Source organism: Pteronotus mesoamericanus, unplaced genomic scaffold (genome assembly GCF_021234165.1).
Source record: "Pteronotus mesoamericanus isolate MK-2021 breed Mesoamerican mustached bat unplaced genomic scaffold, CSHL_Meso_final scaffold_99, whole genome shotgun sequence".
Lineage (NCBI taxonomy): Eukaryota > Metazoa > Chordata > Mammalia > Chiroptera > Mormoopidae > Pteronotus > Pteronotus mesoamericanus.
The window spans coordinates 11,458,480-11,475,583 of record NW_026555330.1 but is presented as its reverse complement, the minus strand read 5'-3'; the positions used below and the strand labels follow the sequence as shown (position 1 = coordinate 11,475,583).

Here is a 17,104-nt window from a genome sequence, read left to right as displayed (position 1 = left end):
TTGCACTTGGGGATATTGAAGAAGACAACACAATGTCACAATTTTGGTGGCAGTGTTTTTCCCTCCTGAACCAAAAAGGAAAAAAGGCATTTATATTTTTGGACCTTTTCAAAAATTCATAATTTGATTATTGGCAGTCAATTTGGAAACTCTGGGCACTTGTCAGAGAGCAACGGAAAGTGCAACCAATGCACATATCAAATATTTAAAAAGGTTAAAATAGAATGGCACACATCCGTGCTTCCTAATCTCTCCTAGAATTTCATTTTCTACTATGATGCTCTTACAGCAGAGGTTGTATTTGGCTGTCTTGTCCAACCATGATCTCTTCCTGTAAGATTGATAGTCTCAAGTATGATACCTAGAACAAACTTTTTGTCTTAAAGCATATAGAAGAAGAAACCCACTTACTGTTTTTTAAGTTGAATTTATTGGGGTGACATTGGTTAATAAAGTTATATAGGTTTCAGGAGCACAATTCTATATAACACATCATCATCTGTATATTGTCTTGTGTGTTCACCACCCCAAGTCAAATCTCCTTTTATTACCATTTATTCCCCCTTTTTAATTTCCCCCAACCTCTCTTCCGGTCTGATAATCTCCATACTGTTATCTGTATCTATAAATTTTCTTTGCCTTTTTTTTGTTTGTTTGTCTTTGCTTAATCCCTTCACCTTTTTGATAGGTTGAAAATGACCTACCAGAGGAGGAGTTCCTTCCGATTGAAAAGTATTCTTCCCTGTTAAGCTTACTTTGGGAATGGACCATTTCTCCTCTAAGACGGCACCTCAGCCCTTAGAGCAAAATCTGACTTGTGGCTGGAGGACTCGGTGAGGAGATGAGTTCAAGGCACATCCATGGATCATCTAATTATTCTTAGGTAGCATTCAGAGGGTTGTGGTCTACTTGGAGAGGTGCTGTGGCACCGGCCGTGGACAGTGTGACGTGGGAGCTGGGCTTGGGGGCTCTGCCACGTGTGAGAGGTACGACCCCGGACAGACTGCTCAGCTTCAAGGGGCATCCCTCCCCTCATCTGAAAGAGGGGGACAAAAATAATGCCCAACCGATGGGACGGTGGTGAGGGTTCCACGAATTAACGTGTGATGTATTTAAAGTGCTCAGGGCTATGTGTTGAGTAATTGTAATTCTTCAGAAAAACAATGTTATCATCACTATTGCTACTTGGGTTTCGACATAGAACTTCGTCTGCTTGGATTACACGAACTAGGCAAAAACAAAAATCATTGCGTCACGGGGTGCTGCCTGAAAACTAAATTTTCTTATTGGCCGCCTGGCCGTTGCCAGGCAAACTGATGGAACAGGCCAGTGTTCTCGTGTGCCTGTCAGCCTCGTATCTTTTTGTGTCTGCGTTTCCTGTCTCCTCCCAGGAGTTCCCATAGATGCACCTACGTCATCCATCCTGCGTCCCTTTCCCTGCCAGCCCTGGCACCCTCAAGCTGTCCCTTGGCGTCACAGAGCTCTGCATTGCCTATCGGAGCTTGGATGATGTCCCTGTGCCCGACACCCTGGGTGCCTCTCCTTCTGCCTTCCTTTCTGGGGATGCTCTGTGGTGGGCTTCCCCTTTCCGGCCCTGCTGGTGGCCCCGGTCAGGCTCACACTGTTGCCCCACAGTCTATGCTCCGGCCCAACCGAGGGAAAACCTTGGCATGGAAAACCTTTTGGTTTTCTTGACCTCCTCTGGGATTTAATACATTTCTTTTGTGGGGAGGGGCGCCAGTCCAAATGGCGTTCTTGAATATTGCCCGACCGTCTCTAACTCTTGCCCTGATCCTCTCTAAACAAAATTAAACACAATTCCTCTTCCCTTCGTGCTGTTATGTGACGTTTACACCTCCGTTCACGATCAGTTTCACCTGCCTGTTTGTTAGCGATATTGTGTGTCCAGCAGAGGCCCCCGACCCTGCCTTGCACACAGTATGTGCTCAATAAACATCAGTTACAATACATTCATTTGCTCCTCAGCCTTGTACCCTTCCTGTTTACTGACCCCCCCCTCCACGCATGCTCTACTCTCTCAGCTCACTCATTCTCCGATTTCCAATAATCTTTGCACTTACTGTCTCTTCTAGGCTTTGCTTTAATTTGTTCTAATTTCTTAACTTCCTGGCCTTGCCGCTGTCTTTCTTCTGCGTGAACCCCATGATTCGTCACTTTGGCCCTTTTGTCCTTTTGGGTAAAAACTTAAAAGTGGTTCAGTGCAAGCTGCTGTCTGTACCTCTCTGCTCGGGCTCCTGAGCACCACGGAAGAACATGGCAAAGCCATCGAATCTCTGCCACCTTGAAACGTGCCCTGCAGAGACCCTGTTGCGTGTCGCTGGCTAGCGTCCTGCCACCGCGCCTGGGTGTGGGATGCGGGACCGAGAGCCTGGGTCCGGACCCACGCCCTGACCTTCCGCGGCGGACCTCACGTCCTCCCTGGCGGGGAAGGCCAAGGCCGTTATGCTTATAAAACCAGTGAGCTTTATAAACGACATGCTATATCTTTGCAGGGAGGACTCTTCCTTTCTAATAGAGGTTCAGATGGCATCATCATAGTCAGATTTCATCTTGATCTACGACACTACCATAGGTAGTTAATAAAATTCCACATAGCATGCTTAAAAGCACCACTTCTCCATTTCCAGTGTTTCTAAATAATTGCCAATAAATCACTTAAAGTCTAAAAAAAGACTTTTCTTGGTATAAGTCATGAAGCAACCCTCTTCCTATGGCTAAGAATGGTATGATTGCCTCTTTTAATCATTTATATTCTCGATATTTTCTCATATGAGCAGGGCGTAAAGTCATCAGAAAAAAAAAACCTTCGATACATTTAATTATTAATTTTCCATTAGATTGCCCCTTGTCATCAATATGGGAGGGCCTGCAAATCTATCCAGAAACTCCGCCCAGCCCTAGGAGGATGCGACCCTTTTCTAGAGCAAGCCCTCGGTGCCTGCCCACCAGCTCACGGCCAGTTTCAGCGGACAGATGACTGACGTCCCCCTGGGAGGCTTTCACCTGCTCACAGGGGCCAGCGCACAGGTATTTCTAGCTGAGCGCCATGCTGGCGGTTCATCGCACTCCGTGTCTCGTTTGGATTGACAAGATTGCGGAAAGTCAACCTACTTGAAAATGCTTGGTCATCAGTGTCTTCCGATCATCTTCTATCTGCCGGAACTTGGCCTTCAGCCCTTTCATCTGGGTTTCCATTTTTAGAACGTATTGGAAATCTCTCTGCGTCCTCAGATTTAAGACTTCGATTGACTGGGACATATTCTGAACCTGTTAAACAAGAGAATTGGCTGTGAATTCTCGTCTGCATACAGGTGTATGCAATCACTACCGAAATAGCAAAAATAACATTAACATAGAGAACTTGAAATACCAAGGCCATAATTGTATTTCCACATGACATATTTTTAGAAGGACAATTCTTTAGGATTAAACAGTCAAAGAATTCAGCAAGAGAAAATTATCCTTGGGCAGGAAATAAGAAAATGGACATCCTAGCATTAAAAATGACTGCAAATAAATAAGAATGTAATATGTCAGAAGAAAAGCATTTTTAAAGCAGAGCATTTTTATTCCAGGGCTTTGTAAGCTTATCAATGCCCCATTTTCTTAAATGTTAAAATAAATTGTTTCTAGAGGTACCCACTCCGACTTCTTCAAGACTGGGATGTGTGGCAATTGTGAACGTTGCTCATGCCTGCCTAACAGGCCTGGCTCGCGTTCATTCTGGGACGGAACGTCAAGCTGCCCTGGAAGGGCCCCCAGGGCTGAGACTGAACCAGCCAGGACCAGTGGTGGCCGTCCTCAGGTCCGCAGACACCTGCTGAAACGCCTCCTACCGTGCAGGGCCTGCTGCCTTGGGGGCCTGGGGAGCAGCAGCCGAGCCGGCCGCGTGGTGGGTGGGCGGGAGCACAGGATGAGCTCAGGGCGCCTCCCAGGCCCCGGAGCCCCAGGCAGTTTAGAAGTGGGATGCAGGTGACCCAGAAAGGGCGTGGAAATGAGGACAGGCTGCTCCAGCTGCGAGGCAGCAAAATGTTGGCGCCACAGTGAAAGCCTCTAATGGGAGACCAGTTAAAGGTACGGAGGAACGGAGGCCAAGCACGCTACTTTGAAGGACAAGATAGATCTCTGTGCCTTTGGAACTAGCTCCAAGTATTGTCTGCAGAGCAGCAGCGTGGGTGTCCTCCCGGAAGCGTCCCCAACATGCAGAATCTTGTCCGAAAACCAGAGTCTGCGCGTTACCGCGATCTCCAAGTGATCCCTTTGTCTCCTAACCTTTGAGAAGCGATGCTTAACGGGGAGGGATTTCCATGAGAAATCCAGGGAGAAAAGCAAATGTGCAGAATGATATCACTCAGGTTTTCCACTGTAAACCCAGTTCTCTCTGTCATGCGTCCTGGTGCCTGCACATGTGTGAAAGAAAATGGAGCCTACAAGCCAAAAATCATGGAGAAAGGTGGGAGGGTTAGAAGGATATGTATGAGGTTGCTGTTAACACTGGTTTCTGGTGAGGGGTAGGGTGTGGGTGAGAAGTAATTCATATTGTAGAAAGGTCCTGGTAAACGTGGTATGGATAAATCCACCTGCAAAGGACTTTCTTGCATAAACAAAAATATGAAACCACGGGCACCGAAAAGATGGTGGTGGGCTTTCAGGTGATCTTTACTTTGGTTCATACATTTTTAAATTATTCCATTTATTTTTAATAAACACGTATATGTTTAGTATATATGCATACAATAAGCATACGTATGTAATAAATATGTAAATATATATATTATCTATCCGTGGTATATGTAAACATGGACCTAATGAGTGTAAAGTTATTTTCATTGCAAAAATGGTGACTTACCAATAAGGAAGGGATGATTTGGTCAGAGACAAATTGTTGCCATCTGGTAAAGTCACAAAGCGTAGGCCCACCAGCTCTGGGATTTTACGTTATGGACAACGTTCCTTGGAACGGGGACATGCAGAAAAGCTCTGAATTCTCCTGCCGTGGCTGGCTCCAGTTCCGCTACTCCTGCTCTTAGGGAAGGTCGGGTTTTCCTGTTCCTATTTCTGCTGTCTTGATCCAGAGTTCTGCCCAGCCTTGTCTGGACATACTAATTACGGCCTTGCTTATATTAAAACTAATTGTATGCTGTGTGTGTGGGCGGGGGCAGAGAAGTGGTTGCCCTCCTGTGGGCTTCCTGAGGTTAGAAGCTGTGTCTTCTTCATATCGTCTATTGCCAAGGCCTTTCACAGAACCGGGCACAGAGTAATTGCTCAATAAATGTCTATTGGGTAAAATCATCTTAGGTTTCCAACGGTACCAAATGTATAATTAGCATTTTAATATCTTAAGGAAATTTTTCTCCTTCTTTCATTGGTTAGCCTATAGCACTACCTGACTCCCAAATATTTATTAATTTAGTGTCTATTCTACGTTCAAAAAACATCATTTAAAAAAATTTCTAGTGCATCGCTCTAGACATTACTCAGACAGCATCGGAAGCACGGTAACTGCCCCTTGGGTAAATGTAATGCTTTCAAAATAATTTTCGGCTTCATCGTGGGGAAACATGAATAAAGAAAAGCCATTTAGGTTGAAGAAACGACACGTGGGAACACGGGCACTTGCCTTGGAAGACACCCCCGCACGGCCGTGGCCGACGCCCTGGGAATCCTCTGTGCCCGGCGGCGGCGGCCGTACCCTGAGAAAACGCGGGGCGGGTGGGATATCCTGCCTGAGGTTCGAACAGCCTCCCTTTGCCTCGGCCTCCGACTTGCCCTGTCAAGGTCACCAGCAACGTCCTTGGCGTGGAGAGAAAACGCACGGAGAGGACTTCCGCGGAGGTTCTGCCGCAGAGTCACGAGCCACTGTAGGAGCCACACTAGGGCCCTGGGCTGGAGACAGAGCTGCCTGATCGGAGAGGCCTGGGCTCCCGGCTGCCCTCCGCCTTTCTGGCCGGCTGTCCCCGGGACTGTTCGGTCCCCGCCGGCTACAGAGACCCACGGCGGGGCGCGGGGGGAGGGCCGACACGGGGTGGGGGGCAGCTCCCTGCGGACGCTGGGCCCCCAGGCCCCCACGCTCGCGCGTGCAGGATCGGGGAGGCCTGCGCGTCTCTGAGGTTCTGCAACCCAGCTTTCCCTGTGTGTCCCGGTGCTCGGACCCTCCCGCGTCGCGTGGGGAGTTCACTGTCCTCCTTCGCTGATCCTCTTTTTTAAACTCTTTATCCTGGTGCTTTGTGTAAATTAAGTGTCCAAGGGCTTTTACCCTTAAATACAAAGTAACTGAGATTTCTCTCATTCATAATTAGTGTGGAAGCTACTTGGAACAAGAAGTCCCGCGTGTCACATGTTTGGGGAGCCCTAGGTGAACAAAAACAAACAGCGGGGTCTTTCCTGGAGGGCTTTCCACAGCCTCCACTATCAGACCTGGGGTCGCAATCTTCAAGAGTCAAGTATTGTGTATGGTGTTTTGTAAAACTATTGTATTGGTGAGGATGCCGCTGGCGTCCTAGTCCAGAAACCGCGCTTCAGGAAGGGCCTAGACAGGAGCGCAGGGCATGTTTAACTGTACAGAGAAGCTGCGCAGCTAACAAACGCTTTTAAGTGAACCAATTTTAGTTTGGGCATACTGAGTCCTGAGATATTACGAAACCAATGGTAAGTTTTTTAGTATTCAGTGATATCAATACTATCAAAACTGCTTGTCAGAGCATCGTTTAGTGAAGTGTAGGCCCCGCCAGGGCATTCTGGGTAACGCTCGCATGGTGCTGAGACCATGCACAACTGATCTACGATAGCCACACAGTCTGTGGGTTCAGTGACATCTGCAGGCTGTCTAACCTCAAAAAGCACCAGTTCCCTCTTATGTGAACACAAAAAGGCAACTACTTCTGCCCTGAGGACCCAGTGGAGTGGATACTAATATAATAGGTGGGAACAACTGTCCTTACGTTGTTTCTCTTCACAGTATTCCCTTGTTATAGGACTAATGCTTTAGTTCATGGTGAGTGTAAAGGCCATGCCCCTGTTTGCCATCTCGGGCCCTGGATCCCTGCGCGGCTGTGGAGAAGCCAGCAACGAAGGGACGGCTTAGTCTGAGCAAGGAACACGAGTGTCAGGTGTCTTTGCTGCCGCTCCCAGGCCGGTCCACTGGTTAGTGCACCACGGGGTCGCCATGGCATTACCCCGTGGTGACTGGGATACATCTAACCTGTGGCGACCTTGGTTGTGTTAATACTTTCACTTATTTATTTTAACATTTAGGTATGGATAAAGTTTTAAAGGTGTGATTTTCTAGAATCTCTTTAAAATATGCAATGCATTGCATATTGGATGGAGTGGTCCTGCACATTCCAGTGGTCGTATTTAGCCCATCTTCTCCATTGTCCTTTGAGGCCTCACCTGTTCTTCACTGGTTCCTGGTTTTACTGTCGCTCTGGAACACATTTCACTTTGGCCCTGTAGAGGGCGCTGTCTGCCTCTTGACCTTCGGATGTTACTTGGTTTTTTTTCAACTAGTGTTTGAAGAAATGTCTGAGTCTCTGTGTGGGTGTGTATATGCAATGCTATACAGAAAAATAGTAAGACAAATAAGTTTATGGTGTCTAAGAAATTCTTTCTCCCCATGGTTGATGGAGAAAAATATATGGTTTTGCATAGAAAAGAAGAATGGAACAGAAAAATCAGTAATCTGAGGAGAAATACATTTTAATAGAAAAGGAAAATTGGATTGAAGGAGTAAATGTTTTTACCAATATAATTAATTTCCCTAGTAACCAAATAGTAGTAAACTCTATATTTGAGTTTTTTCCATAGAAATAAGGAAATAAAGATGGAAGACAATGCCCCAAATGAATCATAGTTCATATGTCATGATTTCTAACAGTTGAGAGGCACATTAAGTAGAGCCATTAGTTTGAATGAAATGACATTCGCTCTTGTCTGGAGGACAGATACTGAAGGAGCAGGGACAATGGGATCTTATAAAAAAAGACATAAGATAAAATCAATATATGATGACAGCTCTGAGGAGAGGGGGAGGAAAAAGACTAATCTTTGCATAAAAACATGAGAAAAGGTTTTGGTATCTGAGGCATGGGAGACTTCTGAGAGTGTACACAGAGGCACCTGCTTTTCACAGAGGACGTTAGCAGGAGGCCACTGTCCGGCTGAGACCTCGGAGTGTCTATTCCTAGTAGATTTGAGGCTTTCTTTTTTCTAGCTTCTCTTAACTTTCTGTAAAAATTTCCCATCCGACGCCTTCGCTGTGTGGATGGTCAAGGAAAAGAGATGGCACAACACGAACTGTGGATCGTGACATCCCTGAGAGCACACGCTACCTGATTTATCTTATTACCCTTGATGGTGTTTGAAATTCTAACATGCTGTCAGCCCTCCATCAGCCGGGCCACCCCAGGTGGCCTGCGGTGTTCAGAGCCCACCGCGGTGGGAGGCTGAAGGAGAATACTCGGAAGAACCATGTATTGTTTTGTTTTCTTCTCCCCACACTACACACAAACAACTTTTCATGAGCTGACTTTTTTTTCTGTAAAAGAGCATAAATCAAGGGCATTCTGCATTTGATTGTTAGGGACCCAGCTTAAGTAAATTATACAGAGAGAAGGCTGTTGAATGAAATTGAAGAGCTTAGTGTTCAAAGGCATGACTTGGAGAACGATGATAAATACTTGGAATTATTCATCGTCTGTCCTGAGAGCTTGCATAGTGCGTGCCATTATTTTAACCTCCGTGCAAGCTTGATAATGGGACCCAAAGTCTGAGCTCAAAGAGGCTGCTGGGATCCTGAGAGACGAAGCTCAAGTTCTAGCTTCGGAATAAGGCTTGCTGCTTTTCTTTTTTTCTTTTCTTTTCTTAAGGAGACACCAACTGGATATTAAGATCCATGATAGAGAGCCAGTCTTAAGACGACAAGGTTGGAAAAAGTAAAAAGTCCCATAAATAGAACACAGCGGGGCGGGGAGGGGAGGAAACGTTGATTTGAGAAGGGCAAATGTTGGGAGGCCCCTGGTCCCCACTTCCTGCCTCCCCACACTTCCCGCGTAGACTGCGCTAAGACTAGGCCCAGGGGACACCCGGGACACCTACCTTCTCGAGCAGTTGGCGGAGCTGCCTGCTTTTGGCGTCCCGGGAACACAGGTTTTGCTCGGGAGCGACCACCGTGCAGATGCACCGCCCGTCGGGGTCCTGGGCCGAGCTGTACACTTGCCATCCTTCCTTGGGGCTAATCTGAGTCTGAGGAAAGCAACGGGCGCACACAGAACACAGGCCGTGTTACAGGATGAAGAGAAGTGGCTTTGGAGCGTTTTCAGCACAGCGTCTTTTTGATAATTCGTTTTGTTTCCTTGTGTTGAATTTGTCGGGATGCCACTGGTTAACCAAAGTGTGCGGGGCTCCGGTGCACAGCCCGCTGCACACCCTCTGGACCCTGCATCGTGTGTTCGCCGCCCCCAGTCAAGAGGCCTCCGGTCACCATCTATCCGCCACCCCCTCTTTGTCTTTCTATTCTTTAAAGCTAAGAAGAAAGCGAGCGAACAGGGAACGGGACAGCACAGCTTCCTTCGGTTACACCTTCCTTATCAGTGCTCAGAAGCAGCAGCTCTCCCTGGCTCTCGGCTCCCTAGCACTAAGCGCGCATCGACCCCACACGACTCCCTAATGCCGCTGCTGTATTTAGACACAGTAATGGAACTTTAGATGCATCTGATCACCACTGAGACGCACATGGCCAGTCTCCCCACGGAAGATCTGTTAGCCTGTCTTTCTCAACCATAGATGGTAATTGGTAATTTATCTTTCTGATTATTATTCGTGTGCGATATTCTGAAGCAAAGCTTTGTCCCAAGGAGCTGCCCAGGGGCTGAAGGGCCAGTTAGGAACGTAGCTGGAAAGGTATCCTGTGGGAAGAGAGGGTAAAAGTCGGGAGGCCCGCCCTGGGAAGGACGCAGAGGCCCAGAGCAGTCATTTTGGTGTGGCCTGCCCCACGGATCTCCCCATTCTGTGCAGCTGCCGCCCTACCTCCTTGGGGTCCCGACCTAAAGTGGCAATCTGCTTCTACTGGCCCGCCTCCTCTCTGCTGTTAGTTTGGCCTCCTGTGTCTTCCTACAGGAAACGTCCCTCCAATGAGATCGGCCTGGATGTGTCCTGGAAACACACCACCCTGCGCCGCACGTCGCTTACGCAAATCCTGCTTTACAAACCTTCATTTTTCCAGCCCTTGTGGCTTGCACCTCTCCAGAAGGATTTCTGTATTTCATGAGGCATTTAATGTGTATGGTCTAGTATTGTTATTTGCCTTTCATATGACTTATTTCAACAAGTCACTTATATCCAGCTACCAGATATGTGGGAAGATAGAGTGGATATTTCTGGTCTGCACAATCACATGCATTTTGTCAACAGCAAAGATAAGGCGCCTTGTTTTTTGTCTGGTGGCGTTCCTGGGGGGAGCTGTGCTTCGAGCACGCGCTCTCCCTGTGCAAAGAGCAGTTGGTAGGGGTGCCCTGGCACACCCCTCAGCCGCTCCTCCAGCTCCCAGCGTCCAGCGATGTGCCTCTGCCCCAAGCGTCCCTTTGGGACTTGCCTGGGCTGAGGAGCGCTGCCCAGGCAAGGCCCGGCCCTATGCCAAGCAGCACCCCGTCTACTGCCCGGCCAGGGCGAGGCTAGGAAGAAGCAGGGGTAGCTGATGCTCCCATTTCACAGGCGAGAACTCAATTACCCTGCCCGAGGAGCATGGCTTGCATGTAGCCACACTGTGCATGAAGCCAGCCACGTGCTTCCAAGTGGCGCTTTCCAGGAGAGACATCATGAGAGCCATGCGTGTCATTTACAGTTGTCTAGGAGTTGCGTTTAAAAAGCAGAATGAAACAGGCAAAATTATTTATGATAATGTATGTTATTTAACACAATATATCCAAAACATTTTCATTGCAACATGCGATCCATATAAAAGTCATTCACATGGTGCTAGGCATTGTGTTTCCCTTTTTTGTATAAAGTGTGTGACACTGAGTGTGCATTTTCACTTGGGCGCAGCTTGGTCTGGACCGGCCACACCTTTGGGGCTCGGCGGCCACATGGGGCCTCCTTACTGGACCGTGCAGAGCTGTGGCCGTACCAGTGTGAAGCTGAGCCTCCAGGTAATTGTTTTTAAATGTCAGTCACACAGGTAGAGAAACATGAGGGATGGATGTTACCCAGACAGACCCTCCAGTTTGCCCCTGAATTTGTTTTTCCCGTGGAAATAGATGACTTTGTGGGCCGCCTGCTAGCAAGCGCCGGTTCGCGCCTGTGCCTGGGACCTGATAGTCTTCAGCTGCCCTGAGAGGGACCCTGGGACTCAGTGGACAGGGAGGCGTCTTATGACCAGGAGAAGAGGACGACGGATTTCATCTAGAAAGACTGTGTGCCGGGAGTCAGGCGGGAGGGGCCCGGCCGCGGAGGGCGGGGAGCAGGAGGTGGGAGGTGGCGGCCGGGCGCTATCCTGCCAGGTGCCCCGAGCTCCCCGGCTGGAAGCAAATTCATAAAAGGACCACACCAGGCTGACTTCGCTCTCCACAGATCTGCCCTGATCTGGGACCTTCTGTCTCCAGGATTCACCACCGGACATCACATACCATCAACCAACACACAGTTCTTTTTCTTTTCAAGGGCTTTAGGTGCAGTCACTGGGGGGGCGGAGGGGAGGTGGACATCCCAACAGTAGCCGTGAACACATATGGAGGGAGCTGTAAATGACAAACTCAGGTAACTCATAAAGACGTCATGGTCCTTGTCATGGACCTACAGTGAAAAACAAATGCTGGCAAAGCCTATCTCTTTAGGCTCCTCTCACTCACTCGTTTTTCGGATTGTGCATAGAAGTCTCCTTTGCCTCTTCGTTTCCGGGGCATTGGAGTCATCGTCATTCCTGTCTTTTCAGCCTCCCTCTCCCCTTCCTCCTGGGATTTATGCCTGACTCTCCAGTTGGGATAGAAAGATGTATTTAGAATTATATATTATTAGAGTCAGATTGGACCTTAAAGATTGTTCTCCTTCTATTAAAGAAGAAAAAAATGCACAGACATTATCTACAGAATGGAGATGGAAATAGCTTAGCAGGGTCGTTTAAATGATATAATTAAAGGTTTAAGCTTAGTAGTAGAATGTGATTAATATATCTGGACATAGGTTCCGTAGGTGCGGCTAGGCTTCTCCTAACATTGGACACAAATCTCAAAAATGTAAGAAAATACTGTTGTCTGTGTATATGGTGTGTGTGTGTGTGTGTGTGTGTGTGTGTGTGTGTGTGTGATTACAAGAGGGAAAGGGGGTGGCGGAGGTAGAAGAGGGTGTGGGGGATAAATAGTGATGGAGGGAGACTTGACCTGGGGTGGTGAGCACACTGTACAATGCACGGTGACATATTGTAGAATTGTATACTTGAAGATTGTATAATTTTATTAACCAATGTCACCCCAATCAATTCAATTAAAAATACTTATTCTATGTAATACGTTTTCCTGCTCAATAAAATTAAAAATTTTCCACTTAAAAAAAAGTCAGAAAATTAAGGCTGTGACTAGAATAAATTTCGCCTTTGGAGAGAGGAACCAGGGCCACCCAATTATAATATTAAAGTACCTCCAACGGCAGTGCAAACAGCGGTTGTTAAACCTGGCGGCGCCGATGCTGAGGTTCACCTGCCAAGTGTCTGGCTGAGCAGCGGGGAGCTTATCACGACAGGCAGGTGTCGGGTGCTGTCTGGGATGAGGAAGGAGGGAAAGGTGAATCGGGTTCAATTTTCTTTTAGCGTCACCCTGGCCCTGAAGTGTCAGCTTCATCCGAGGAGACTTCAGCCTCGCTTGTGCTTCCAGTTGTCTTCCCGGGGGGATTGCCGCCAAGAGCCAGGACCTTCTCTGCTGCAGACTTAGTCTGAATCTCGGCTCTGCCGAGGTACCTCTCTGGCGAGAAAAAGGTAACTCGAGAGAGAAAAAAGCTACTGTGGAGCTGAGCGCCTGACAGCCCACGGGCTTCGACGTGAACCTCTGTGCCAGGGTCGGTGGGGAACCAAGAAGTTTCAGGAGCGTCTCTAGTGGGGTCCCTTAGGGCACCCATACTGGCACTGACACCAGCCTAGGGCCCCCGAGGAAGGAAGTAGGCAGATGGTTTGGGACGGCGAAGAGTAAAGACTTGCTTCTGCTTTAGCTTGCAAGCGCGTGCGTTCAGGGCTCAGCAGAACTCGTGGGATGACAATAGCCAACAGGGACGGGGCTCTGGCCGTGGCCTGGCCACTCGCGTGATTGCCTTTGACCATCGCAGCGACCTGATGGAAGAGGGGATGCATTTTACTGGCGAGGAAACTGAGACCGAGAGACGGGAAGGAACTTGCTCCGAGGTCACGGGGTCAGTCCAGGGCTGGGATTGGTGCCGGCACAGCCTGGCGTCAGACAGGCACAGGGCACCGCTGTCGCCGCCTGAACTTCTCCACCCGGCGCGTGTCCGAGGAGGACCTGCTGGCGCTTCCCGCGCAGTCGTGACACCCTGCCCTTGGCCCTGGGGGGTGTGTAGTCCAGCACCATCGGATACGCCGCTAATCACCCCGATTACCGACGGGGTCCCTTTGAATCTTTTGTGTTAATTAGAAGAACTAAGCGAACGGTTGAACACATTTTAATATTACAAAACTCATGAAATCTTCAAGAGCACTCGAAATAGGAGAATGAAATGACAGTTTCAACGATTGGGTTTCAGGTCTGCATTCTTTGCTTGTAATTTAATTGTGCAAAACTATGCTCTGTAAATATAAACCTACTGGGCTAGAATAATCCCCAAATCTCAGGGGCTTTGCACCAGAAACAAAGGATCCCAAAGACGGAGCTCAAAATAAAAATTAATAAAATAGCTTGGCATTTCGGTAGGCTTTTCTGTTTAGAAAATTGCCTGTCTTGTATTAGCCTCATTAGCCTTCTGAACAAACCACCCTTAGAAACAGACCAGAAAGAGACAATATCTTATTTTACTTATCAGGAAACTGAAATTCAAAAGCTTAAGCTATTTTTTTCCCTAGCCGTCCACTTAATAAAAGTCCCATATGGGATTTATACAGGTTGCTCCCACTTTGATCCCAGAGCCCATTACATCCATCCTCTGCGGAGAAATGCAGGGCATGGTCTGTGTCCGTTTGCCAGTGGTCCAAGGTGCTGTGCTCTCGAGGAGGTGCCCGCAGGTAGGCGGGGGGCGTAGTCCCAACTGTGGAGACGGGCTGCCGGCCCCCCGGGAGCAGTCAGCAGTGATGCCCGGCGACCTGAGTGGGTGTTTCTGTGGAAGGCATCCCTGTCACTTATCAGGGCCCAGGGGGTGGGCGGGGCAAAGGCACGGAGTTCTGATCCTTGGAAGAGAACAAAATCGGTGGGTGGAACATCGCCAGGTCTTTTGTTTTGTGTTGAGGTTCTGGGCACTTCACAAAAGGACAGACAGGCGAAAAGGAATCAAGGCTTTTAGTGCTGGGAGTGGTGTGCAAGGTAGGGGAAAGTAAAGCAGGAAAAAAAATCCACTTATTAAAGCCTATTCAATCTAGAGGGGAGGTATCTGAGTGATGGAAGCCCCTTACAAATGTTCTGAGGCAAGGTTCATCCTCGAGTGAAATGTGGTTTCCCATGCTAATGGCTCTCGGTGTGGAGAGGGGGGAGATGCGGGGGCGGGAGTCAGAGAGACCTGGACAGACGTGGCAGACCATGCTGAAAGAAGCTATGTTCTTTCATGGCTTCCCGCCCCCCGGCCCCCCACAGCCTCTGGGAAAGAGGCTGTGCTATCAAAGATGTCACGGCATAGCCGTTGGCTTCCAATTTCTTTGGAGACTAGTTAGAACTGAAATACAAATGTATATTCCTCACTCAAGAGAACCCTAAGGCTCCCAGAAAAAACACCTGTAAAAAACCCCTCAAAGACATCAAATTGAGGTTGGCTGGTTATGTCTGTCTGTGGTCCGGAAATTGCAATGACTTAGAGTTGGCTCCTGTGTCCTTCCACGCAGTGACACTTCTCCTGCATCTGCACTTGAACTCTGCAGGGCAGGACTATCACTGTGGCACAGCTGGCCCCTCTCATTGGGCGGAAGGCTGGGCCGACTCTGACCTTTTGTCTCTCTCCCCTTTCGGTCCTCCTTTGGCTTTAAGTATCTAAACAGGAGTAAATCCACCTTCTCACTGACGTCTCAGTTCGTCTTTAAAAAGGCCATGATCTCACTCTCTGTGGCTTCCAAGATTTGCCATTCTGTTCTCTCGTCCATCTCTCCATCCTTAATTTGCTTAGTTGCTCCTTTACCAAATGGACCTCGTCTAAGGACCTGGGGAGGAAGAGGCCTTACAAGACAGGGAAGTCAGGCGCCTTCCCCCAGGAGGGAGTTGCAGCCGAGAAGCTCAGAGAGTGTTGGGAGTTGGCATCGGGCCTTGAAAATGGACTCACCCATGGATGTAGTTAGTTCAGAAGAGAAGCCGGCTAGATATTTGAACATGTTGCAAACAAATCACTTCTGCCGACAGGTCCCTTCGAGGCGCCGTCCCTGCTCGGTGGGGTGGACTTCCTGGGGACGCTGGGTGTCTGCTGACAGTCCCCTCTTCAGTTGCTCTTCTCCGCCTTCTGCCTGGTGTGCGGTCCACAGCATGGGGGGCGGGGGCGGGGGCATTGCGCAGAAGCTCAGCCTCGGGGGGCCAGTCACTCAGCACCAGAGGGAAGCGCTGGGGAGCCTGAGGCCCTGCGGGCGCCAGCCAGCTGCTCCAAAGGTCAACAGGCCCGGAGGCAGGGCAGGAGGGGAAAGCAGAGAGGAAGAAACCAGGGCCCAAGAAGAGGATGAAGGGAGGTTTCAGGATTTTAAGAAAAACAAGAGGAGGCTCAGCTCTTCATCAGGAGCTGGATGTAACTACTTACTAATAAAAATATGCTGGGAATGTAAAAACCTTTCCCAAGGTTTGAAACAATCAGGTGTTACACCCCTGTTTCAGAGACACCTGCCTCAAACAGATTTACTTGCCCTTTAATTATTAATACCTTATCTTTCTTATTCTTAAAAGATTATTTTTCAAGTCCTTTAAAACTACCCTTCTAAAGAAAGACTATGTTCATATTAGTGTAAGTCTGCACTTACTGCCATGTGCATGTTTCACGAACACTCATGAATGCAGTTTTAAGACCTACTGTGTGTGTGCACGCACACGCTCAATGGCAGGCTCATCCAGTGCATCCTGTCTAGAGCGAGAACACACAGTGAGAAAGCTGAGAAGGGCTACACCTCATCGCTCTTCCCTCTGGGGAGGAGCCGCCAGCCCTTCGTATGAGAGAACGGCAGCCCAGGGTCACGGAAGCCACCTGAGCAGGGCAGGGGGACAGCAGCCACGGCCGGGAGTGCCATCGGGTGACTTGCTTCCACCCTCCGCCCTGTCCTTAACCAGCTGGAGGGAACCCGTTTGGTCACCTACACAGTTTGGGTTTGTCTTCCCACTGGCGGAATGAGGCAGTTGGCTTAGGTCGGTCGCATTGGCACCACAGGTCCTGAGAGCGCCGAGGTTCCTGTGGGGTATCTTGCCTGGGGCAAGGGGTTGATGGTGGGGGCGGGGCAGAGGGTGGAGGCCCAGGAAATGCCTCCTCCCGTTATTTATTATTTGTGCAATCAGTGCCCTGCATTACATAATGCATTTCCGCTTCAAGTTTCATGCAACGGATATTATTTATTCAGTATGCTTATGTAAGATTTAATTTGAAAAAATAGGGGGGTGTCGCTGCCAAAAATAGTGTCACAATTACTAGCTTGGATGGTTCCTAAGAGCCTTTCCAGAGTTGCCATTTTATGATCTTAATCTATGAAATGCAGATTCACTTATTTCTCGCCATGGGAACTCTAGAGTACGAGCAATTATCTTGAATAATTAAGGTGGGGAAATGCCGTCATAGACGTTGTCCTTCAGTAAGATGTGTCACTTCTGTAAAGCTGCAAAAGAAAATAAAAAGCTGCCGCCTGGTTTCTCCACCCGTTCCAGAAAATACCATTAGTGCAAACTTCCCTGAACTTTCTGGGTTTTTTCTTCCAAAGGAATATTTG

The 17,104-nt window shown here is 48.6% G+C and overlaps 1 protein-coding gene across 3 annotated transcripts in view; it reads right to left on the bottom strand.

Moving 5' to 3' along the window:
- The window catches only part of OLFM3 (olfactomedin 3), a 145,347-nt gene that overhangs the window by 20,451 nt on the left and 107,792 nt on the right, over nt 1-17,104 (bottom strand). For 2 of the 3 annotated variants that reach the window (XM_054564763.1, XM_054564764.1), the window contains exons 2-3: nt 9,118-9,264; nt 3,133-3,288 (exon numbers count right to left, since the gene is read on the bottom strand). In XM_054564763.1, the coding sequence (XP_054420738.1) occupies nt 3,133-3,288; nt 9,118-9,264 (303 nt within the window). The remainder of the gene's footprint in view (nt 1-3,132; nt 3,289-9,117; nt 9,265-17,104) is intronic. The other variant, XM_054564765.1, reaches the window with a different exon arrangement.